The 26,856-nt window shown below is 35.7% G+C and overlaps 1 protein-coding gene across 3 annotated transcripts; it reads left to right on the top strand.

Moving 5' to 3' along the window:
* Nucleotides 1-4,905: 4,905 nt before the first annotated feature.
* Nucleotides 4,906-24,980, top strand: LOC132155151 (WW domain-containing adapter protein with coiled-coil-like). Of its 3 annotated transcripts, none has more exons than XM_059563989.1 (13): nucleotides 4,910-5,257; nucleotides 5,473-5,506; nucleotides 6,142-6,334; nucleotides 9,201-9,277; nucleotides 11,035-11,150; nucleotides 11,229-11,341; nucleotides 17,303-17,539; nucleotides 19,991-20,113; nucleotides 20,437-20,582; nucleotides 21,485-21,582; nucleotides 22,036-22,201; nucleotides 23,361-23,488; nucleotides 23,572-24,980. In XM_059563989.1, the coding sequence occupies exons 1-13, from the start codon at nucleotides 5,217-5,219 to the stop codon at nucleotides 23,639-23,641; spliced, it is 1,542 nt and encodes a 513-aa protein (XP_059419972.1). In that variant the 5' UTR covers nucleotides 4,910-5,216; the 3' UTR covers nucleotides 23,642-24,980. The 3 variants fall into 3 exon arrangements, with proteins under 3 accessions (XP_059419973.1, XP_059419972.1, XP_059419971.1); XM_059563988.1 differs by having other exon boundaries at nucleotides 4,912-5,257; nucleotides 22,033-22,201; XM_059563990.1 differs by lacking the exon at nucleotides 19,991-20,113 and having other exon boundaries at nucleotides 4,906-5,257; nucleotides 22,033-22,201.
* Nucleotides 24,981-26,856: the final 1,876 nt, after the last annotated feature.

The following is a 26,856-nucleotide window of genomic DNA, read 5'->3' as shown; positions in this document are numbered from 1 at the left end:
CCTGCAAATTTTTCCTCCTGTCCATACGGTAATTTCTCTACTGTGCGACAGAGAGTCCCAGGTTATGACGCAATCGTTAGCCTTTTTTTTTTTTTTTTTTTTTTTACAAAAACTGCTTCTACGGGGCCACAAAGTAAGATACAAGGTAATGGGGCCTATTATACATTTTCGTGTTTCTTTAGAAATAGTGAATGGACAAATGGAGTCTTTAAACGCCTCAGATGTAAAGTTATTCACTGTCAAAAGTCAAAGTGACGCCAAAATGAATGGGAGTCAATGGAATGCTAACAGCAGGTGGGGGCCCGCTAGCCAATGGCGGCGCCCAGGGATGCTTCATTAAAATATGAAACTCTAGCCCCCTGGTATTCCCCCAGAGAATGAGCATACAAACATGCTTGTCTGTCTTTCAACAACGGAGCAGTGGTCACTGGTGTGTGGCGAATAGCAAAAAGTGTATGGAACATGGTTAGTCTACGTTAGTTAAAGTTTGTCGCAAAACTACTTCCGCATTTGTCCATGACACTGTCATGTGGTTTCTGTCAGTAGAGGCGGTCATAAAGGGTAACTAACGTCATTGACAGGTGACTGCACTGCCCCGTGTCACTGTTTAGAATTGGAATTTTCTCATGATTTGCAAGTAGTTGAAAACATTAGAGATATTGTTAGTAATCAGCTGGACATAATATATAACACTAGCCTAGTGTTTTTTGGATATTTTACTTCAAATATCTTACAAATTGTACCTTTAGGCAGCACGCATCAGGCGACAATCACAAGAGGAGCGAGAGGCTGCAGGCACAGGAGCGATGTCAAGGTTGCTTGTCCGTCAGACGACTCCAGCGGCTGATATGTAGGCTATGTAATCATGTGGATTTTTAAAACTCAAATATAGTTGATAGGAAAGTGATTATATTAAAAGAGATAGTACAGGTTTAGCCTAACATTCCATATACATCTCCCCAGTGTTCCCCCTTGTTGTGTTCCTGTCTCCCTCTCCCTCATAATGTTTCAATCAATCATTTCTGATGAGTTTCTTAACAAGGTATCTGGAGGAGGAAAATAATTATTATTTAATTAATAATTGTTTTTTTATGTATTATTGTTTTGCACTGGAAAGAAAGTTAACTATAATGGAAGTATAATTATATAAAGATTTTGCACTACACTTCCTTAAAATGTTGTCTAATTAAATTAAACATTTTTTGTACTGGAAAGAACATTCTAGAAGTCTAATTCTATTGAATAAGTTTGCACAAGGCTACAGAAAACTGTTGTGTTTATTTTTCTTCAAATGCAGTCTAAGCCAATGAGTTTTGAATGTTCTATGTTGTATTTGTTTAAGTTAAAAATAAAACGTATTATAAACTAAACAAATCCATGATTCATTGTTGGCAAAATGATCATGATGGCCTTTATATTTCACATCTATGTGGTTCAGTCTTGTATATTGATTAGACCTACTTTGCTATTCTATAAATATATAGGCCTAATAAGTTGTATTATAATATGCTATAATGTGTGAAATATATTTATCTAAATGTATCAATTAGTTTCCACAATATTCACCAGAAGTCATCATTTCAGGGGTTATTTTTTTAAATTTCCTTCCGTGGGGGCATGTCACCAGGAGAGAATTCATTTTGTAAATGCTCGTTTTGAGACTATGGTGAACTTGAGACGGTTTTGCATAGGGCACTTGACTTGAGTTCAGACCCCTGAGGTCTTAAAGTGACAGAAGCTGCTAATAAAGCTGCTGTTGCCATTTGTGTCAATGTTAATCAAACATCAGAAAGAAAGTAATTTACTGCCCTTGACTGAATCACTTTTGTAAAATAAATAAGAATGAATGTTGAACTTATAGTGAAAACTATGTATTGTATAGTTGATTACTTTATACAAAATAATATTATTCAGTGCTTTAAGTTTTTCAAGTAGCTATTTTCTTAATTGTAAATTGTAAAGGAATTGGCAACTGTTTTTCTGAATTATTTTAGATTATATTTTTGTAAAACAACTTCAGCAGTGTTTTAGAAAAATGCGGGGGTTTTTTCTTTCTCTATAGTTGGTGACCTAAAATGGTGGGGGGGCCCTGCAGTAACTCATAGCCCCGGGGACCAGTGAGCTCTTAATGCGGCCCTGCACACACACACACTGCAGGAGAGTTTAGCACTCTGTGATGTTCATTTTGCCTTCTGGGTCCGAAAAAACATCAGGTCATTTGCAGACTATCCTGTCTCTTTGAGTTTAAATCTATATTTATTCACACCAGCTCTTGAAAACCTCTATACGAACACACCTGCCCGAAAAAGTGCGGGGGACGAATTTCCGTGATGATAAAAGTGGGTGGGACACGTCCCCCACGTAATCTACACTAAATCAACACCTTTTACCATGTCTTACTCAATTTCCTTTTTATTGAAGGAAATTAAAGTATAATTCATGTAATTTGTTTTGAAAGATTTTATTAACTATAAAACTTGTTCAGTTATGCTAATTCAGAAGTGAAACTTTGTTGTCAGTTGACAGCAATATCACCCAAACAAATAAACATCTCAATTGCATTGTCTGTACATTTTCAACAAACAAATGTACAAATGTCCTATTTTTTATTACAGAACATTCTCAAAACAACATAAGAGGACAGTTAAAAAAGGCTTATTAAAAAAAAAAAAAAAAAAAATGTTCTTCCAAATGGTACCATAAACTAACCGGGAAACTGCAGGATTTTTCAAATAGAATTTAAGAGCTTTACACAACTTTTAAGAACTGCACTTCACACTTCAGCCTTTAAACAATTTTTAAGAAAAGGGAAGAGTCAAAAGTATCAATTATTAAATTAATTTAAATAATTAGGCTATTATTAGACAATTATTATATTATTAAATGACATAAAGTAGTGTCTTAATTGTTTAGATTTTTGGAATGCATTAGCTTTTGTTGAGCCATTGATTCACATTTAAAAATATGTAACAAAAATTGCATATGGGCTTACTGAAAAAGCAAATTTGTTTTCTGCCAGCAAGTTTCACTTTCGGAACTGCAGAAATATAGCAGTTCCTCTGCTATGCAGCGCTCAAATTTATTCAGTGAAATCATAGCATTTTGAAGTTTAATCTGCATACTAATCTATATTGCAATTTTTGTCTTTCTGTCGCCAAATACTTTTAGACCTCTAATAATTAAGTCTTTGTATCATTATAGTACGGTGGCCGAGACAGCTCAACACACTGCAACTTAAGAAAACACGTGCAAATTGAAAAAACATCAGCAAGTGAAGAAAACATCTTCATCAGTTTGACAACACAAGTGTTGCAAATCATCACAACACATGCATATAGCGAAACGCGCTACAAATCCTCACAACACATGCATATAGCGAAACCGCTGCAAATCATCACAACACATGCATATAGCGAAACGCGCTACAAATCCTCACAACACATGCATATAGCGAAACCGCTGCAAATCATCACAACACATGCATATATAGCGAAACCGCTGCAAATCATCACAACACATGCATACAACGAAACGCGCTGCAAATACTTCACAACACATATAAATTAAGAAACGCTGCAAATTCTCACAGCACATACACATTAAGAAACAATTAATGAAGCATTGCAAATGTATTTTCATTAACCTTGAAATTATATTTAGTTGAGAATATTAAAGTTAGCCATCTTAAGTCACGTTTTACATTTAATCATGTAATTATTCAGCTTATTTAGGCTAATAATATCCAAAAGATAAAGGAATCATGGTGTTTAAAAAACACCATGAAAAAAAACCTCACCTTTCAGTTCATCAACAACTCCACTGACCAGTAGCCACTGCACGATAAACAAATCCAAGTCGGGTCCGACACTTTTTGAGGTCTCCTTGAAACATTTCCATTGTGGTCAGTGCTATTTGCAGCGCTTTTGTTAATTGCATGTGTTGTGATGATTTGCAGCGCGTTTCGTTATATGCATGTGTTGTGATGATTTTGCAGCGCGTTTCGTTATATGCATGTGTTGTGAAGGATTTGCAGCGCCTTATATATGCATGTGTTGTGATGATTTGCAACACTTGTGTTGTCAAACTGATGAAGACGTTTTCTTCATTTGCTGATGTTTTTCAATTTGCATGTGTTTTCTTAAGTTGCAGCGTGTTGAGCTGTCTCGGCCACCGTATTATAGAGGATTTACATGGACTTAAATTTAAACGATTTAACCGAAGACTTTTTAAGGACCTGCGTAAACCCTTAGAACATGCATTTGGCAAAAAGCTTTTGTTGACAATGCATTTACCTTTGAAATTTGAAGTAAGTGCAACTCTGGCGTCTCCGTTGTTTGTGTGTAGTGCTGTGATGACGATAATAGATTTCTAAACATGTAAGTATCCCCTTGAAAAAAATAAAATAAAAATAAGTATCCCCTTGAACTTGGTAAAAAGATGATCTGTTTACCATCTTGACTGGAAAATGCTGATTTAATGGTCAGTTTTCATTTGCTAATGTTAGTGAATGTTTACATTAACGTGCATGTCCTACTACACTGAAGTTAATGCGGGGAGCTGCTGGAAACTAGCGACCTCTCCTGGTTAGAGATAGTATTAACATTATAAACTGAAAGCAATATTTACGTGACTTAAGTTACATTTTAAATATTTTTTTTAATATTTTAAAATTGATCGAATCTAAAATGATCCAGCGGGCCGTACTAAAACAAATTGCGGGCCGTATATGGCGGATTCGGTTTCTTATAAGCTAAAATAGATTGCATTGGTGCCCCCTTTTGTCGGCTGACAACGTCACTTTATCGGACACTTTTTCTTTAATGAAGAACCAGCAGCCCGAGGCCGTTCTGGACTGCTCCAGAATGTCCAGGTGGCCAGTGTGCACCTGGGGCCTTACGCCCATAGTGGCTTGGGCCCTAAAAAGGTCCGTGAGCACAGGTTCAGTCTTCTGCTCGTGCACGTCGCGTGCTGATCGCGAGACTGGCAGGTCGCGAGCACTAGTCTCAGTGCTTTGCTCGTGCACTTGCAGGGCGCAGTCGCGAGGAAAACGAAGCGATGGACCGTCAGCTCTTTCCCGAATAGCAAAGCAGCATTGCAGCAGAGCTACTCTTACAGATATTATAGTGTTTGTTTGCAGGCAGTACCACTAAAAAGAGCTGTAGTGCAGCAGAACTGCTTCAGTAGAAACACTTCACTTCCACATCATTGCAGCATTAATGGTTATGCATGCAACGAATCCATCAAGACTCAGTGATGGGTAAACAGACATTTACCTCCAGTTTACACCCTTCATCTAATCGTTTAAATCCTAAACTAAGTGCATATTATGTTCGAAGAAATTGTTTTAAAAGTATCTCTTTCCTCTAGTAACGTTAGCGAGTTGTTTTTATTTCTCTACGTTAGCATGGTAGCTGGCTAGTATAGAGCGCATTTATGACTATATTAACTTTTTTTTTTTTTTGTCTTTCACAGGTGTAATGATCTAAGAGATCCTCAAGCCTGCCAGGTACACATAAGTATTTTATCACTAAAAAGAAGTTACATATCTGGAAGAGAAGACTAAATAGTGTCAAACTTAGATTAGCCGGCTTTAGCATAACACTAACGTTAGTGCTCATAGGCCTAGTTCCTGCTTGCTAACTGAAACTGATATACATTACACGTCATACTTTGTAGGTAATCGAGATCAGTTATTTGTATTTGGCAAATTGCTCTTCATTTAAACTAGAATACTAGCTTATACAGAAGTAATGATGTGACCAGGGAGCTCATGTCTCGGTGTGCTAGCTTGTCAGCCTAATTACTGAATTCACAACAAATAGATAATAGCACATCGTTTTCATTTATTGTAAGGTTTATAGCAAAATGACTTGATGAGCTTATAAAAACACTGATACAAGTGCAGATCAACTGGTTCTCTGGTTTTCATAAACATTTTATTTGATTTTTTTTTAAGCACCAGGTTTTCTGTCATGTCATTTGTAGTACAGTAACTTTGACTATTACATTTAGTTATTTTCTGATTTAATAATACTGAATTTATTTTGAGCCTGATTTTCTGTGCAAGAATACAAGTTCAACCTCAGTGGTCTTTGTAAATGGGTTGTTGGCAGTTCTTCTCTCATGCATTGTATTTTGCAGTCTGTCAAATACCAGTCGAAGAGTCACTCATCAAATGACCATCGCCATGACAAGATGCGAGATTCGTCAGACTCCACACCACCAACTAAAATGTTGCGGCGATCGGACAGTCCAGAAAACAAGCACAGTGATGGAACAGGACACAGCCAAACGAAACCACTCCATGTTCAGCGGACCCGGGAGAGGGACAGCGGTAAGAACATGAGTGAGGGGATGTTCCACATGCATATGATTGATGTTTTATTGTTGCATGTTTGCCTAATTCCCCAGAACCCCAAAATCGTAGATATAAGTGGGTTAAATGGAGAAACATCATTTGCAGTGTTAAATACGTATGGACTTGTAATATTTGCACTCTAAACAGTGTCTTTACTGGATATATATTTATGTGTGGTTAAGACGAGCATTAGACCAGGGGGGTATTCCAGAAAGCAGGTTATATAGATAAAAGATTAAATGGAAATAAATAAAAATTACACAGCCATAAATTAGGTGGCGATATGCACTAAGCATGAACAACTAATGAACAAAAGAAGAAGAAACAAACAGCTTGTTGCGCTTTTTCGTAGCGTCCGTTTCTATAGTGATTCGTCGCTCTGTTGAGAATGTCTTGAGTCTTAACCAGGAACATACTCTTGAGTTGAATAAACTTACTCCCGGACGTGTTTTTGGAACCACATATCTCGAGTAAGCAAGGTTTGGGGTTAATCAACGAGAGTTCAGGGTTTAGTTCACGGTAAGTTAACCCTGCTTTCTGGAATACACCCCAGCACTGACCAGCTGTTTTGAGTCACGACTGTAATCAAAATTCACTGGCAGAAACATTTCACAATTTGGCGACTATATGTTATGCACTTAAAATAATAAAATAAAAATTAAACATATTTATATATAGTTTATTCCTTTGTTTAGGCATTATTAGTAACTCAAATTAGACGCTAATAAATAATGTGACAAGTCAAATTTGTCACAATCTATAACTCTGACAAGTGATTCTGAGTTTGAAAGAACTGATTGTATTGGTTCTTTATGCGTTTTTATATGGTTTGGTTTACAGGTCTGTATTTTATTATTTGTTACATCATTATTAACCTCTTAAGACTCAGCAAAACATTTTAGATAAAAATTAGTATTTTTTCATGTCATTACATTGTTTAGAGGAGGGGTAGGCAACGTTGGTCCTGGAGTGCTGCTGTCCTGCAGAGTTCAGCTCTAACCCTAATCAAACACACTTGAACAAGCTAATCAAGGTCTTCAGGGTTACTAAGGCTACAGACAAGTAAGGGTTTTTTTTTTCAGGGTTGGAGCTAAACTCTGGAGGACATCGGCACTCCAGGACCAACGTTGCCTACCCCTGGTTTAGAGCATTAAAGAAATAATATTTAATTCATACAAAATGATATTTCATTCATAAGTTATACTAAGTCCTTTGTAGAGGACATTGGTAGTCAATTTCTTTAAGAAAAAAATAAATAAATGAAAAGACATGAATGAACATGCATAGGCAAAAACTCTCTCTCTCTCTCTCTCTCTCTCTCTCTCTCTCTCTCTCTATATATATATATATATATATATATATATATTTCCTTTGTATAAAGATAATTCTCAAGTATGTTAACAGAATGATTTTATATACCATTTTTCTTTATGCAAAATGTGTGTAAAAAAAATAAACAGGTTTTCTTGTTATATTTAATGTATCTATTAACTAAATCTAATTTGCATATTAATGTGTTTTTGGGGCAACGTGTAATAATGGGAGTAATATGGGAATATTGAAATATAATGTTTTCCCTTATTAATTTGCTGTTTCTCCCAAAATTCGTAATAAACATAAGTCATATTTTGATTTGAATCCCCCATAACATTATCCTGAGATGTTGATTTATGACACAGTTTAAAAATTAGTCAGATTTAAATGATAGTTACAAAATATTATCATATTTCCATAAGAGTGTCACTAAATTAATATCAGACATTTTTGAAGACCAAGGAGAGGGAATGGTAATGGTGAAACATCCAAACTATTAGTATCTCTGAAAAGCCACGAATGTGCTCTGTGCAGGACGTCCTGATTAAACCTGTGGCATGTATAGTCTCAGAGAAATTCACTAAAATTTAATGTCCTCATATGAGGATGCCAGTCACAGGAGGTTAAAATAGCAAAATTCTGCCCGATTCCTATAATTCCAGTAATTTAGTATTTATAGTAAATTATATTATGTCCTATAATCCAGTAATTTAGTATTTGAAGTACGTTATTGGTATTAATATTGTGATGTTATTAATTATATAGTGTTTTGTCTTAAGTAAAAACATTAAAGAATCAAGAATTTTAAATATTCCAAGTCAATTTAGGCCTCGCAGTAGGTGTAGTATGTAATGCAATATGTGAAATGGATATTAATTTTAATATTTGTTAACACTATCTTTAACCATTTTAACAGGTAATAAATTATATAATTAAATCAGCTGATAATTGACATTTCCTTAATCACTAGTTTTCCATCTTGCATTTCAGAATTCTGTGTAATTAATGTAATTACTCTTGACAAAATTGACGTTTTAAATCAAAACACTATTTGGGAGAATTATGCAATAAGGCTAAAATCCATTTTAAAGTTTTAAATAATTTAAGCTTTACATGTTTTTATGGAACAGATTTAATTGCTAGATTTGAGAAAATCAAGCAGCATTAAAACACAGGATACTCTCTTGTGCTTCCTTCATGCTGTTTTACTTCCTGTTATTGTCACAGCCATGAGGCTGCAGCAGGTCCACAGTATTATTTATTATAACAAATTTAAAAAAGTCTAAAAAGTGTATAGTGTCTTGTTTTTCACACATTTAGGACATCAGTGGAAACTACAGCTTATCCTGTCAAGAGGCCATGTTTCCACAACTCAGCCACAGGACTGTCATCTGAAGCCTATAAACTAGCAGTCCAGTGTCTTAAATGGAAATCCAGAATACTGTCTTCAATAAATTATATTCTGAAAAGGTCTTCAGGCTTTCACATGCATGGTAGTTTGTTTGTGATCTTCTTAATTATGTTTCAGGTGTCAGTTCTTCTCCGCAAGAAAACTCCCAGCATGCATCCAGTTCTCACCCTCATCCAAACAGAACTTCAGAGACGGTAAGTTGATTAGTCAGAGGGTTGTTTGAAAAACTACCCAGTGTTAAGGAAACCTGTGTAGTTAGGTTGGTTTAAGGCCATGACTACCAGACACAGACCAGATGCATTTATTAGCGATATATGAATGCTTACAGATATTTAACAAATACACTAAATAAAAACTTTGTAATTTTTTATTCAGGTTTGCAACAGATTGTATTTTTAGTATTTTATTATAAAAAAAAAAGTTACATCCTGCCCAATATTTTCCTCCAAACAGTTTGTAAACTTAAGAATGTATATATGTAGGCTATGTGATTGTGTGTAAAAGAGGGTTAAAATATAAACATATCTAAAGGTTGCCATAGTTAAGTAAAACAAAAGCACAGATTTGAAACGCACTAAACATTATGTAAGCATGGAACGATGCTCTCAGTGAACATCGCGTCTTTTTGCTTTTCCTTCACATAAAAATTAATCTACAGACTTTCATAGACAGCCTAGGAAATCAGGGGAAGGTTTTTTTTTTTTTTGTTTCAGTACAAGCTGCGCTCACACATTACAAATAAGAAAAGATGTTAATACATGAAAATTCTTACATTCTTCCTTTAACATAAATATTCATCCTTTGTACATTTTAGTTAGAATAGTTGCACTCCTTGTATTTTGCGCTCTGTCAGTTTGACTTGCGAATACAAGTCTCGCTTTGTTGGAAAAACCTTTATATAAAATGAAAACAAAGATGGGAATACTTTTGACTTTCACAAAATTTACAACAGAGAAGGTTATAACGGTAATGTTGCTGTTTGTGTGTGAAAAAGCATTCAATGTACAGCATGGTATAATTTAGGCCTGAACGATTTTGGAAAATAATGTAGTTGCGATTTTATTTTATTTTTTTATTGTATTTTTTACCAATATTGCGATTGAGATTTAATATGCAATTTTAAAACTGCTTATTTTCTGTATTATTCAACAAAGACAAGCTAAAAATCATTGTATATTCTGTCCAACACAATATTAGATTAAACAGAAATGTTCTTTTCTGTAGGCCAGGCCTATGTTACGATCAAATTAGGTGTTGCTTGAAATTGATATGAATGACATTTTTATTAAACAACTACAGCCACAGTACTATATTGACTGATTTGTTGAACTTCCAACCTTGTAAGCATGTAATAATTATGACAACATAAAGCACTAACAATTAAGCCTGGTGTAAACATTAATATGAAAGTCAGTAACAAATCATACAAACAAAAGTAGATTGCAGAAATATAAAAACAAATCTGTTGCTTTACCACGCTACTTTAGGAAATTCAAAGTCACTGTAATAAACATATTTAAACATGGCTTCACTTTTTAAACGATGTCTGTTAACTTTAGACCAGTGGTTCTCAAATGTTTTGGTCACACCAAATTTCACAAAAAAAAACCTACAGGGAAAGACACCTGCATCACTTAAAGCATTGAAAAATAGCATAGAGCTCTGTTATTTATTTATTGTGGGTTTCATGCTGTGCAGTAAGGCATAGGACACACACAGTCTTTCTTCCTCACCAACGACATTAAACACCGTATCTACAACAGACGCGAGCCGCAGCAAAATACCATTGAGTGCTTTAAAAAAGGGAAATAGGAAAAAAGAAAAACCAAATAAGCAGTCGATCACACTAATAAATCATCTTGACTCATCCCTATCCCTAATGTTCTCTCAGATGAAAGATTTCCCTGCTCTCTCCTTTTTGATATGTCTGCATATGACCTGTCTCTTCCAGCCCCGTGAGCCAGCGGATGATTGGTCAGAGCATATCAGTTCTTCTGGCAAGAAGTACTACTATAACTGTAGGACAGAGGTCTCTCAGTGGGAGAAACCTAAAGAATGGCTGGAGAGGTGACTTGCTTAGATCCCCTATGACTGTCTTTCTTAATCCTCAATCATAAACTGACACCAGACTTCCTGTCTGAACAGAGAACAAAGGCAGAGAGAAGGTGCCAAGACTATGGTTAACAGCTTTCCCAAAGACAGAGACTACAGACAAGAGGCAATGCAGGCCAGTGCCACAAATGCCCTCAGTAGTACAAGTAAGTAGCAGAAATACAATTCCTTGCTTCCTGCCAGTGGTACAGGGATGCAAACTTATCACCTTTTGGCGAAATTTGCTGTTTTGAATTCAAAAATTGTATGTATTAAAAAAAAAAAAGATTTGGTTTATTAGATTCGGTTTATTAAATTGTTTGGGGGGGGTTTACAGTACCAGTAGTACCAAGTCAATTCTGTACCTACTCGAAGTCATCTGCTTTCAAACGCTCCTGTGTTTTATTGTGTGCGTGATCTGGTTTCGAATTACAAAACCAAAAGTTTGTTTTGCAGCATTGAGTATTGTAAACAATCACAGGCATCTCTGTTGAAAGAAGTTGCCAATAAGAGGTGTTTACAGTGGGTTAGTCAGAGTCCAAAGTTTTGTTTTCGCAAGTTTACGTAGTTCTACAAGTTCACAGATCTTCCTATTATAAACAATACAAAAACAAAGCATACACTAGGGCTGGGCGCTATGACGATATTATTGTAAATCGACAATGTCTCATAAGTATCGTGATGTCGTTGTCAACAGTCAGGTAACAGACGATTATTGACATTATCGGGGGAAAAAGATAAATGATAAACCTAGTTAGTTGCAAAAAATCTTTTACTTAGCACCATAGTCATCCTACAGGTCTTTTGCATTCAATAATTAAATAATTTAGTTGGAATTGGGTTGGGAATTGAAAAGTTACTCCAATTTTTCGAAATCAGATCAGATGCTTAAGGTCTGGAATCAAATTAAGCTACTTGTTATAAAATTACATTTAGATTTTTCTTTTTGATTTCCGTATGCACATTTATTGTGATTTCAAAGGATTCAACTGCAGGAAGATGAAATAGAACTCACTTCTGCACTCGCATGCTATTTTCCCATGCTAAGCACACACACACAAAGTGCATGCACAAAAGCTGCCTTAAAGGGGACCTATTATGCCCCTTTTCACAAGATGTAAAATAAGTCTCTGATGTCTCCAGTGTGTGTATGTGAAGTTTTAACTCAAAATACCTTACAGATCATATTTTATAGCTTTTTAAAATTGCCACTTTTAGGGTATGAGCCAAAACGCACCATTTTCGTGTCTTTCCTTTAAATGCAAATGAGCTGGTGCTCCGGGGAATAGGGTGGAGCTTCAAGGCAATACCGGTGCTAGTGATTATGAGCTCGAATAATTCCAGCGGTCGACTTTGCATTGCTTTCATATGCAATTTTGACACCCACTTTCCTATTCAAGATCATTCTAGTAGCACGTGAAGGCAGCATCAGTGAAAGCAACATTAGCCTTACAGAGTGCCAAGAAGCTCTTTCAGAAAGGCAATTTGAAAAACAAACGTGTGATACTTACTACTTCTGAAAGTGTAGCTGGATCATGAACATCTGGCACTGGTTCATCCTTCAGTAGTAACTTTTGTGTAAAACCTGCTTCATACTGACCCTCATTCACAAAGCAGTAGGGCTGTTAATCCTTGGGTAGGCAGCGATTTGATTCACGATTAAATTCAATTAGATTATAACGATTAGATTCTGCATTCTGTAAGTCTATTCACAGGATTATTTAAATGCTTCCCCTAAATTCTTTAAATGCTTTGTCAGGGGGCAAATTACGGCAGCCTTTATGGTTAGAGAGCCATAGGTAAAAAAAACAAAAAACCTTTCAAGGCACTTCAACTTTTTGTCTTTGAGCATTATAAACTCTGGATGATGGACAGTAAAGTCCAAATTGTGTGTGTAGCACACTGAAGTCAGGAACTACTACAATTTTAAGTTAGGTAGGTCATTTTCTGCTGTGAGTCCCATAATGCTGGTTAACAGGTTAAACCAGTTTAGAGCCAAACAAGAGAAACACTGTGTGCAACGAGACATTCAGAAGGCTTTTCAGTCTACACATCCCCATCATTTACCGTGGATTTACTGTATTAACACTCACTGCACCATGGTTTTGTGGCAGAAATGTGGGATATTCACATTGAATTTTATTACAGGAGTAATGGTATATAATCATGTGTTTGTGATTAAATTTTCTATTTAGGTTTTTGTTTTGTTAAAGGGGTCATATGATGCAATTTAATTTTTTCCTTTTTCTTTGGAGTGTTACAAGCTCTTGGTGCATAAAGAAGATCTGTAAAGTTGCAAAGACTAAAGTCTCAAATCCAAAAAGATATTCATCAAAGTTAAGACTCTGCCATGCCCCCACATGTCTACATCACTATGTGGAAATATTTGCGTAATGCCGCCCAAATGTTCAGGCGTGGTTTCAGTAACCACAGTTAGTGTTGAAGCAGCCATATCAAAGATGCTGTGTGTATCTAGGTGAAAGCAAAAGCATTTAGGAATCTTTAAGATTACTTACAACAGATGGACAACCGTTTTGTGAACCTAGGAGACGACGTAATTCTGACTTCGCTGCGACAGTCTGGTGCTTCTGAATCAGCTACTGTATGTTTTGTTATTAGTTTAAGTATATGCTATTGAATGAGGAGTTTTGTGTGTCGTGTGTGTGTCAAGTCATATTTATTTATATAGCGCTTTAAACAAAATACATTGCGTCAAAGCAACTGAACAACATTCATTAGGAAAACAGTGTGTCAATAATGCAAAATGACAGTTAAAGGCAGTTCATCATCATTCAGTGATGTCATCTCCGTTCAGTTAAATAGTGTCTGTGCATTTATTTGCAATCAAGTCAACGATATCGCTGTAGAGTAAGTGACCCCAGCGGCAAGGAACCGAAACTCCATCGGTGACAGAATGGAGAAAAAAACCTTGGGAGAAACCAGGCTCAGTTGGGGGGCCAGTTCTCCTCTGACCAGACGAAACCAGTAGTTCAATTCCAGGCTGCAGCAAAGTCAGATTGTGCAGAAGAATCATCTGTTTCTTGTGGTCTTGTCCTGTTGGTCGTCTGAGACAAGGTCTTTACAGGGGATCTGTATCTGGGGCTCTAGTTGTCCTGGTCTCCGCTGTCTTTCAGGGCTGTAGAGGTCCTTTCTGGGTGCTGATCCACCATCTGATCTGGATACGTACTGGATCCGGGTGACTGCAGTGACCCTCTGATCTGGATACAGACTGGATCTGGTGGCTACGGTGACCTCGGAATAAGAGAGAAACAGACAAATATTAGCGTAGATGCCATTCTTCTAATGATGTAGCAAGTACATCGGGTGTTATGGGAAGTGTTCCCGGTTTACCTAATTAATGCAGCCTCAAAAGCCTCAAAACGGATTTGGATATTAAAAGCATATTAGTATGTTATGTGTAAGCCAGGTTAAAAAGATGGGTCTTTAATCTAGATTTAAACTGTAAGAGTGTGTCTGCCTCCCGAACAATGTTAGGTAGGTTATTCCAGAGTTTAGGCACCAAATAGGAAAAGGATCTGCCGCCCGCAGTTGATTTTGATATTCTAGGTATTATCAAATTGCCTGAGTTTTGAGAACGTAGCGGACGTAGAGGATTATAATGTAAAAGGAGCTCATTCAAATACTGAGGTGCTAAACCATTCAGGGCTTTATAAGTAATAAGCAATATTTTAAAATCTATACGATGTTTGATAGGGAGCCAGTGCAGTGTTAACAGGAGTGGGCTAATATGGTCATACTTCCTGGTTCTAGTAAGAACTCTTGCTGCTGCATTTTGGACTAGCTGTAGTTTGTTTACTAAGCGTGCAGAACAACCACCCAATAAAGCAATACAATAATCTAGCCTTGAGGTCATAAATGCATGGATTAACATTCCTGCATTTGACATTGAGAGCATAGGCCGTAATTTAGATATATTTTTGAGAGGGAAAAATGCAATTTTACAAATGCTAGAAACGTGGCTTTCTAAGGAAAGATTGCGATCAAATAGCAAACCAAGGTTCCTAACTGATGACGAAGAATTGACAGTGCAGCCATCAAGTCTTAGATAGTGTTCTAGGTTATTATATGCAGAGTTTTTAGGTCCTATAATTAACACCTCTGTTTTTTTTTTCCAGAATTTAGCAGTAAGAAATTACTCGTCATCCAGTTTTTTATAATGACTATGCATTCCATTAGTTTTTCAAATGGTTTGTTTCACCGGGCCGCGAAGAAATATAGAGCTGAGTATCATCAGCATAACAGTGAAAGCTAACACCATGTTTCCTGATTATATCTCCCAAGGGTAACATATAAAGCGTGAAGAGTAGCGGCCCTAGTACTGAGCCTTGAGGTACTCCATACTGCACTTGTGATCGATATGTTGTGGTCAATTGTGTCAAACGCAGCACTAAGATCCAATAAAACTAATAGAGAGATACAACCACGATCAGATGATAAGAGCAGGTCATTTGTAACTCTAAGGAGAGAAGTCTCAGTACTATGATACGGTCTAAATCCTGACTGGAAATCCTCACATATACCATTTTTCTCTAAGAAGGAATATAATTGTGAAGATAACACCTTTTCTAGTATCTTGGACAGAAAAGGGAGATTCGAGATTGGTTTATAATTAACTAGTGTGAGAGAGGGATAAAGAGAGAGACAATTAGACTCGCAATTATAGAAAAGGGGTACACTGATTGTACTCAAAAAAATTGTTCCAAGGTTGGCAGGTCTGCTTGTAGCTCAAAATCAGCTTGTAAGCATTCTGACTTATTTTGCCAGCACAGGCAAAAATAATTAACCCTAAAAGGCCGTTGGTGTCTATTTATTTATTTGTAAATTACATTAGACTTTGTGGCTTCCTGCAAATGCTATACTTAATAGTCATTTTATAATAAATCCAAAAGCAAGACGTGAAAAAAGTAGGGAGTTGAAATGGCAACTGAGCTAATGGGTGATCTTCTGCTACCATCTATTGGATATAATGGTATTTTCATGTTATTTTCATTTTCATCTTAAGTCTTTGTTTTCCCCCAGGAGACACTTTTTTTTCATATTGTCTTCATGAATAAAAGTGAACATTTAAAGTTAAACAACAACAATGAAATAAATAAAGGCTTTAACCCTTTAGGTGCCAGGGTTTTTTGGTAAAAAATGCTGGATTTTGACTTCAAGATTTCAAAAACTTGTGGCTTTAAAGTGCTTAAAGATCGAGGCATGTGAACAGCAGCCTATTTTTGATCAGTTTATATTGAGGAAATAATAGATATTGATTGGCTGTTTGAACTTATTTTGCATGTTTGTTTGTTTTTTCTTTTTGTTTTTTTTGTCTTTTTATCCTCATTCCAAATGACCAGGAAAAGAGGAAATCAATAGTAAAATAATAGAGTTGTAATTTATTACTATATTACTGTGCCATAGTAAAATGCATGTGCCTATTTTTTGATCAGATGACCAGCTATCTGCCCAGTCAGGTATCTAGGTGACACAGCTTATAGTTCTTGAGAGTATGCATGCATGCTCTCATTGCATGGCACAGCGCTCCTACTCCACACTGACTGCACCTGTACTTTGTCTGCCGGTGGCCCTTAGAGTGTGCACGATGAGCAACAGTGTATTTTCCAAAAGGCAAATATTCCCCTTCAGAGTCAGAATGGGTGAATAACATTTGCAACACATCCTCACAGAACAAATTTTTATATTAGCCATTTGTTGATTTTCTCTCACAATTTACTTGCATGCTATGACCTGAACTGCTTCTGCATCAATGACACGAAAGCTCACTTGCTCTGCTATTTCTTCAAACACTTTGAATAGGAACAAGACAAAATTTTGGTCTAGAATCGAAGTATTACAAATGAGATATTACACCATATTAGGATTATTATACGGTTTTTATACAATTTTTATTGTATAATTGTATAATGGATTATTATACAATTTTATTAAGTATGACATCTTGTTGCAATTTTGCGACTTTGGCGCTTAGAGGGTTAAAATATTATAAGTGTTAAAAAACAATGAAGAGTTTTTCACCCATGATGAGTTTGCATCCCTGGTGGTAGAGGTTCACTTTGCTGATGGTTTCAGTGGTTCTTTACACATTTGTTTTGTTTGTCTCCCAGTATCTACTTTAGCGGAGAAGCCATTATCAAACTCTGGTTATTCTCAGCCTTTGTCTATAAACCCCTCCAGCACGTCCAGCTCCTCCTCGTCCTCCACATTGCCTGTGTCTCCTGCCCTGCAAGCTTCAGCCTCCACTCTGCTCCAGGACCCAGCACTCCTTCGACAGCTGCTGCCTGCTCTCCAGGCCACTCTGCAGATGAATCATGGCAATGTAGACATGGGCAAAATTAATGAAGGTATTAATGAAGGAATGTCTATGCAGTGTTTCTCTCTAGGGGTCGGCGATCTGTCGATTTTATATTGTGATCGATCTTGAAGATGTCTCTACGATCTACTTTTCAAGCAAACCGTAGAGACTGTGATCTTTTATGTCCTCATAATAATGTTAGAGCTACAGCAATGCCTATTAGATGTCTGTGGCTGGTCAGTTTATCTTGTGTCTCTGTCATGTGTCTTTCATGCGTGGTGACATTAAAAAAAAACAAAAAAAAAAACTCAACGTGAGTTGAATCCAATTTAAGTTTGTTTCTATTTGTGCTGCAAGCTGTTCTAATAATTTCAAGTGGTAAGCTTTCGCCTCTCCTAAACTTAATGTCCAAATCAGTCCAATCATGCAATGCAACCTTGTAACCAAATATTGTTTTAATGTATTTATTGTATTTTTTTGTTATCTTAGAGACCAGGGTGGCCGCTATAAAGCAGATTCAGCGCACAGCATAAATGAGTACACCTCCTCTGAATAAATATAAAAGATGTATTTAATGTACTTAATGATCAGTAATAGAATTCATGGGAAGATGGAAAAAATGTAAACGTATTAAACATTCTTAATAAAAACAACAAAAAATATACCAATATTTCTGTAAAATAAGTAAATTAGCCAATTTTGTTTAAATAAAGGATTGAAGAAATGAGTACACCTTAGATTTAATTCAGAAAATGTATAATATTCTAGTACCCAGTATGTCCTCCAGAACTTAAAGTACACTGCTCTGACCCTTCTTGGCACTGAGTGTACAAGTTCATGACAAATTTTCACATCTGTCCTGTTCAACTCCTGGACGACCTATTTAAATGCTCTGGTCTTTATTGGGGAGTTTTGCTCAGTTCGTCTCTACAGAATCCCCCACAGTTGCTCAACACTGTCAAGATTCAGTGAAAAACATGTCCACTGAAGGATTTTCACCTTGGGAGAATGAATATCTTCAATGTCATGCTGAAAAATGTCCAGTAATGCAGGGAATGGGTGGAGGGTAGCATTTTTGGTTTCAAGTTTTGTATTACATCACACAGTAGTGTGTGAATTCATGCCAGCATTGATAAAGCACAACTCTCTCACACCTTCAGCACTCATTCATCCCTTTATAAAAGCTTTAGTACAACTGAACGTCACTGTGGGTACCAAGCAACTTTCAGGAGGGTTTACTCATTTGCACAATTTTTTTTTCACTTTGATAAGAAAATCTTTTGCTGAACAATTTTGGCATTCTTCTTTGGTAATTGATCAAGCAGACATGTTGGAACATTATATCTCCAAAGAACACTAACATGTCTTCTAAGTGAAGAGTAATAGCTGAATTTAATTATTAGAGGGGGTGTACTCATCTATGCTGTGCACTGTACATATATCATGCTATTTAATTTAAAGATATTAAAAAAGTATGCATAACAATTGCTGACATTTTTTTTCTTTCCATATTTATACATCCATTAAAAAATAATTTGAAAAAAAATTAATTAATAAAATAAATTGTATGATTTTAATGAGAAAACATCACCTAACAAGTCTTAGACGTTTATAAATCTGAAGTATCTCTGTACATTATTATAATGTAAACACCCTAGGCATGTTAACGGTTATTTTTTTAAATGTTGGGAATTTCCCCTACTTATTAAAAAGCTACGTTCAGTACAGTACTGAGCATCATGAACATGATAAACATCAGACGGACACAACCTCAACATATAAAACAAACGACAAAGTGCTCGTTCAGAAATCTGAATTTATTTGGAGAAATAACTTATTATATACAGTACGGATTTAAAAACAAAGTTTATTTCCAAGATAGTAAGTTAAGCTTTTCATTTTGTTATAGAGCAATATTAAAAAAATTAATTCTTTTATTAATTGCAATGTATATTCAAATCCATTTCTGATACGAATACGTTCATGTTTAATAATTCCTGAATAATTATGTTCATAAAGAAATAAGCTATATTTAGTGTTGGATCGTTACCCGTGTCGTCAGTGCGCAGCAGACACACCCACCTAAACGATTTAAATATATCGCTTATCCTGCCCCAAAGGACCATAAACATTGCAGATAACACCTGAAGTAAACATTAATTTACATACAGCATAAAAACTAATCCTGTTTGACTGATTTGCTTCAAATCGGGTGATTTTTAGATCAGCGGATTGAACACTTCCGGTGGCTTCACTGCCTGTTGGCAGTTTAGAACGCGATGAGCCATCCAGTCATATAACTAAAATGTTGTGCTCTAGCTGTTTGCCACCTTGACAGCTGCTTTTTGCAAGATATTTGGCATCATCTCTCCACATGGTGAAAATACTGTGAGCCGAAAAGGCTTGATGTTCACCAATAGAGCCTTTTTCAGATTGCTTTCAGTGCATAGAACTGCTATGACTGTATGTGTGTCTTTTTCTGTCTTCGTCTTCCTCCAAGTCCTCACAGCCGCTGTCACACAAGCTTCCTTACGGTCTATGCTTCATAAGCTTCTCACTGCTGGACCGTCCGCTTTCAACGTCACTACTCTGCTTTCCCAAGCTGCTCAGCTTTCCACAGAAGGTACGGCTAAAGTCCCAGTCACTTCACACCTCTCCTAATTGATGTTGTGTTTCAGAGCAACTAATCCACCAAGGAAACGTGTGACTAAATTTAACAATGCTTTGTTATACCAGTGTTTAGTAATGTTTACCTTTCATACACTAACATGCTTAATAATTCTTAATAGGTTAAGCCACATAACTTTTCACACATGGGATCTCAGACTTGTGTGCAGAATAAGATATTTCCTAAATGGTAATTTAGCATATTTGGTATGTTGTTATATTGTTGTAAATGAGTTTATTTACTGGATTGCATATATAATTTCTGTTTCTGATAAACAGCTCAACAGTCCGGTCAGTCACCCATGTCATTAGCATCAGATGCCTCTTCACCAAGGTCATACGTGTCTCCTAGAGTCAGCACACCTCAGACCTTTGCTGTCTCTAAACCCCTGCTCAGCTCTGCTTCTCTCTCTTCACAACCAAAGGTCAGTAGCAACTTGTGGCTAGTCAATTCCTAAACTTCTCTCTTACAGTGGCCTCAGAAAGTGTTTGGACATGATATTACATTAAACAAGGTGCACACTGTACAATGTTGGCCACAGTTTTGCACTCTGAGACTAATTTTGGAAATCCTAAAGGATTCCTCTGATCCTAGGCTAAAATCTGAAGTCTTTTGCCATTAGTTTGCATGTTTACCAACAGCCAATTAATGACCGTTGCGATAAAAGTTTTACCTCGGACAAAATTCTTGCAGTGTCAGAAGATTTGGCGCACTGTCCTGCAGTGTGACCTCTCCTACGACAAACATTTAATTGTCTTCGTTTTTCAAGACAAGCCATGATCAGAATGAATGCTGGACGTGTTGTTTTTATGGTGTGTCCCCACTGGAGCAGAGCAGAGCGAGTGCTTTTAATTCATTTATATAGATGTTATGATTATAACCAAACTGCAACAAAATAAGGGAGATGCCACACGCGAATGCAGCTTGACGATATTTAACAAAAGAAGAAAATGTGAAATGCGTTATCAGTATAAATGTATCTCAGTATGTCAGCAAATGAACGCAAGTACAATCAGTGACAACCCAAACAACGAAAAATCCAGAAGATAGATGGTCAAGACAGGAGACCCAATGGCCACTTTTTTTTCCCTGTTATGGTTGGTTTAAAATGTCGTTATTTTAAATAAATGTTATTTTGGTTTGGAATTTAATTGATATTCTTACTTTTAAATGAGGCTTAGGTGTCCAAATACTTTTTGGGAACCCTGTGTATGCATTATGTCCCAACACATTTTATTAAAGTTGTACAGCTGTAGGTAAGTATTTTTTGCCATTTTTTAATTCACATTTCTCTCTCCTATTCAAACTGTTGTTCTTCAATTTCAGGTCAGTTCATCAATTCAGAGACAAGGATCATCTTCCCAGCAGAACGTCAACTCTGACAAACCTGTGGAATCCAGTGATCCCCGTCTTCACAGGCAAATGTATGGGTCTGTCAGTAGGAACTTTTTATTTGTCTGTTGGTAATGTAAAAGCAGCCTATCACATGTTGTCCTACAGCACCATCTACCTCTTCAGTTTTGAAATGCAGCCACACACACACACACACACATATTTTGGAGAATGCTGAAAATCAGTTACAGTTCCCTTTGACTTTGATTATAATTTTTAATCTGAAAAAAGGGTGGAGTAGATGGTGACAATTTTCATTTTGTTGTAGACTATCAGTTAATTACATATTTATTATCATAAGCATTTTTTATTATTATTTCAATTAGAGGTGGACTATATATCGTAATATAATAGATATCACATTATGGCTTAATGCCATAGTCATTTCACTAAGGGTGTGATTTAAATAAAAATACCAATGCACTGCCATTTTCAGAGTGAAGCTGTTCCTTCTTTAATAAATGAATATGTTTGTTTTATAGCAGTCAAGGGGGCTTGTCAGGCTCTAATGGCAGTGCGGGTGTCAGTGTTCCCGCCTCAGGCAGCACCTCTCGAACCCAAAGCACTTTCACTCCTTCTCTAGCATTGCACTTTGATGAAAATCTCATCAAGCATGTTCAAGGCTGGCCTGCAGAACATGTGGAGAAGCAGGTACGAGGATGCCTTTGTCTCATCGTAATTTCAAAACACAAGTTTCTGACTTAACATATTACGTTATGTATTTAACAGTGTTGTTCAATAAAATCATGTACTTGGTTTTGATACTTTATTTGAGGCCAATTATTATTGTCTCATCATTAATTTATATATAAATATAGTCATATTAAAGACTGTTTTTCCACTTATTTCTATTTGTATTACTAAACAATATCAGATTACTTGCCAAAATAATCATTAAATTACTTGATTAGCAAAACAATCATTAAGCATTGTTTTACTTTTTGTAATTAAAAGACAGTCATTTGAAAATTTCTTGAATTATTAAAATATTGTCTCATTCTAGAGAACCAAGTATCTGCATTTTGTCTCACCTTGTCACCTAGTGTCTGAGCGTGATTTCATTCTTCAGGCCAATCATATATTCATGAAAAAAATAAAATCAGTGTGAATAAGGAAAGCGATAACATTGTCATAGTATCCTTTCAGATTTTAAAGTTGCCATTGTTTGCATGTACTGCAATTTCATTTGTACCATTTTGTTTTATTAGTTTATTTATTAGAGTGTGAAAGATAGTAACAATATTGATTTATAAGCGAGATCTGATTTAAGTCCTTTGAAAGCCAAAAAAGTAGTGCAAGTCCTTGAAAGTCCTGGAATTTTATTTCGCAGTATCTATATGAACCCTGTTTGTGTTAGCAGTTCTTGGACCATTTTAATGTTTTTGTTGTTGTTTATTGAACTGAGTCTTTGTATATTTACTATTTTATATATATTTCCTAGTATTTAATTTACATTTCTGAAATCGTTTTGTAAAAATGTTAATGTTTTAGATTGTAAGTCATCTGGTACCCTGTCCCTGTCAAGGACAACGCTAACCAGCAAATCTTGATATCAAAAGCATCCTAAATGTTACACGTGTTTGCACCATATTGTAGTACAGTAAATTTTCTTATGACGGTTTCAAATATTCCACCATAATCTGTAGTCTAAGCCTGTCAAGGGCTAATGGAAATGGCAGATTCATTACTAGTTAGTTTCAAGGAAAATTATTTTAAAAAATGTCTATGCCAAATACCTCTGTGTAAGTGTTTTTTGTTGTTGTTGTTGTTGTTGTTTCTGCTTTAACCCCTGTAAATTCCTGTCACCCAGGTGTCACGGTTACGTGAGGATATCCACAATATGGGAACCCTCTACATGTCAGAGATATGCACCGAACTTAAAAACCTTCGTTCTTTAGTGCGAGTATGTGAAATCCAGGCCACATTGAGAGAGCAAAGGTCTATAACCCAGATTTATATTAAATGATCAAATAGATGTAATTAAATGACTTTTACGAATCTTTTTTCTTCTTTTCACACAGGATTCTGTTTTTGAGACAGCAGATCAAGGAACTTGACAAACTGAAAAATCAGAATTCCTTCATGGTTTGAGAGATGGCTGTGAAGCTCATGGCAGTCTCTCTTCAAACATATCCAGTCCCTGGTTGTTTGGACCCCTGCTCTCAGCCCAAGCGCTCCGATTTGCAGTCAAACTGTAGGCTGCAATGCCTGAAATGGGACAGAGAGAAAGGAAGCTTACAAAATGCTTATCAAGGCAACACAAGGCCCTGAGATGATAGATTATTTTCACTGTACTTCGACATTCATTGCTTCTCTATTTTCAGATCCACAGGTGATTATAGACATTCAGAGAGTGCTTTCCAACTCAGACTAACCTTTGAGGAATCATTCAGTCGATCTGGTGATTCATGTGCTGGTTTTTCAGGGTTATACCCATGTTAACAGATCTTAAACTTTACTGTCACACTGGAGACCTAATATCCCCTTGTCCTCCAGTGACTGACAGTGAATATGAATGATGTCAGAAGGGCTATTTGTGCACAAGGATGCTCCCAGCTGCGCAGACATCTGTCAAAGTAACCAACTAAAATAAACCCAATATACTTAGTTCTCGTTTTCAAAAGTTAGGCATGACTGGCTGATTCTCTGTCCCTCAGAAGGATTACATAGGACGCATAAGTGACCTCCCTTATTCACAGCAGAAAAATAAATGGGTGCTAAATATTTCTGAACTGGTAACGTGGCACTTAAAAGCTTTTTGCCGAAGCACATTTTCTGAGTTTCTGACCCTGATGGAGTTGTCACTCTCTGCCTTCGATGCTCCTTTATCTTTGCAGTCCTGTTACACATCTAACAGAGATTGTTTTTCACGCTGCACCCCAGCACTGTATGACTCTTTTTGTATTCATTTTGTTTAATTTGTTTGTATTTGCTCAGTTGTTCTTTACTCAATGAATTAAGTCATTCCCATATTGCCTGAGTTAGGAGGATATATTTTATACATGAGCTCTGGTTGCACACCAAAAATGCATCCTTCATGGACAAAAGAGGACGACAAGGACGGTCCAAGATGACCTACTGGGGGAAGAGTATGGAGAAGTACAGGAGCAGATCACGTTTTTCCTCAGCTTTTGCGTAAAATATCAACCAGTCTATAGAAGAAACTGTAAGCATTTAGTCAAGTTGTCAGTTTGTATTTGACAAGGATGTGAAAAAAGCAACACTGGTGATTCCTCTTTGATGTTTGCAATGTCATTCATAGTTTTGCTCCATTGTTCTTTCTGTCTTCACTGCCCTCTGATGCAGGGTTTGAACTTAGACCAATTTTAACTCTACAGCCTGTAAATGGAGTTCACTTTCAGAATAGAGATGGGTATGTTGCTTTGTATATGGTTTCTAAAACTAAAGGAAATAAACAATTACCACATTACATTTTGGTACATATTAGCTTTTTTATAATTGTTTTAAGATGGTTTGCATGCAATATTGAACTTAAAGAACTCAAACACATGCTAAAGAGTTTGTCCATGTTCACAATGTTTCACTTGCATTTGGAATCGGACAACTGCAGTGTTTTGAGTTACCTGTTCAGAATCCAGTATAATAACGATAACCTTGTAAAATGTATATGTTTTGTGAGTAGTAACCATTTTATAAAATTAATATATTAAAAAGCATTATATATACAGTTGTAGTAATAAATTTATATACTTGCAGAATTTGCAAAATGTTAATTTTAAACAAAAGTTAAACAAAAATGCTTTTCTTTAGTACTCCACTGAACAAGAGGTTTCACACAACAGACTTACAAATACTTCACAAGACAAAAATAAGATAAAGGTCTTTCCAGCATTAAGGTAATAACGTTACGTTTTTTTTTTTAATCATCTTGTCTCAGTTATAAATTTGACTGGTAAATGAATGATAAATAACTATATTAAAACTTGAAAAATTTCTGTCAATTGAGTATTGATTTTAAGTCGGGGAGGGGGGCTCTTTTGTACATTGTGTGCATTTTGTTGATTATAATGAGAGAACTTGAGTTTAAACGTGATGTTTTAATAATCCTTCCATTCTTTAGAGTTTTAATGATTTAGCTAAATCGTGCAGGTTTCATTTATTCGTTTCTTGTTTTAGGCTTAGTATGGGCTAAATAATTGGAACGAAATTATACAGTGCCTCACGTTTTACTAAAATAAAGGAAATAATTCATAAAACATGCAAGAATTTCTTAATCAGTTTACAGACAGATATATTTTTCCTAACAATATATCTGTCAAAATACAGGACAGGTAACAAATAACAAAAATGCTTGTTGTTTTGTTAAAGGAATTTTAAAATATAAATTAAAATATAGGCCTAATATATGAAAATATTGACATTTTGCATATTAATCCATGTAGCCTATAGCTCACTAAAATAGGATACTACTTTTAATGCTCCGATGTAAATCACAATTTCTTTTGAATAATATAACACTTAATTCATATAAATAATACTGCATACCTATTAAATGTGTCAAATCTAAAATATGGTTTAATTCCGTGTATCTTAGAGAAAATATAAGCACAGGAACACACTTGATATTTATCCTGCTTGAATTCATTCTAAGAAATACACATAACTTCATAAGTACCAAACTTTCATCTGTGAATATTAAATATATTAAATATTTTAACTAGTGTTTTTCTTTCATTTTCCCAGACTGCAGCTGTCAAATGTAAAACATTGGTGAGGCAAAACTAACGTCTATTTGCGAAAATGTGCTTTGATGCGCTTGTTTAATAACTTAATAACCGCCACTCAGCGGTCAAAAGCTGTATATGCACTTGACAGACGCCGCGGCAGTAGCACCGGCATTTTGGTTGGCCACCTACTGTATATAAGATCAGAATTTATATATATATATATATATAATTTATTTATGTAAGCTTGATTCTTCATGCTGCGTTTTTTTATGTTTTGTGATAAATTTTCAAGGGTCTAAACTGCTCACTGTTCTCAAGAAAAATCATCTGCATACCCTTCCAAAAGTGATTTCATGATTTTGATATTCATTTTTTAATTTTCAAGACAACTTAGGTGCAATAGTGATGCATATTACTGATGCTTAAGAAAGTAACAATTTTAATGGATAACTGCTGTAAATTGTATTTTATCTTCTGGGAAAACTAAACCTTAATGTATATATTTATAACCTAGATTTGTATATGTCCTAATACTGTTTTGAAGTAATTCATGAATTTAAACGTGTGTGTCTATTTAACTGTAATAGGGTTAAATCATTTGGCAGTGACAGTTTTTTA

This window comes from Carassius carassius, chromosome 12 (assembly GCF_963082965.1).
Source record: "Carassius carassius chromosome 12, fCarCar2.1, whole genome shotgun sequence".
Lineage (NCBI taxonomy): Eukaryota > Metazoa > Chordata > Actinopteri > Cypriniformes > Cyprinidae > Carassius > Carassius carassius.
This window is presented reverse-complemented; position numbering and strand designations above follow the sequence as displayed.

Bases quoted from the DNA above. Each gene is read 5' to 3' on its own strand.
- LOC132155151 (XM_059563988.1), top strand. From the start codon at position 5,217: ATGGTTATGCATGCAACGAATCCATCAAGACTCAGTGATGG. The intron at 5,258-5,472 runs GTAAACAGACAT...TGTCTTTCACAG, and splicing joins CCATCAAGACTCAGTGATGG to GTGTAATGATCTAAGAGATC. The intron at 9,278-11,034 runs GTAAGTTGATTA...TGTCTCTTCCAG, and splicing joins CAAACAGAACTTCAGAGACG to CCCCGTGAGCCAGCGGATGA.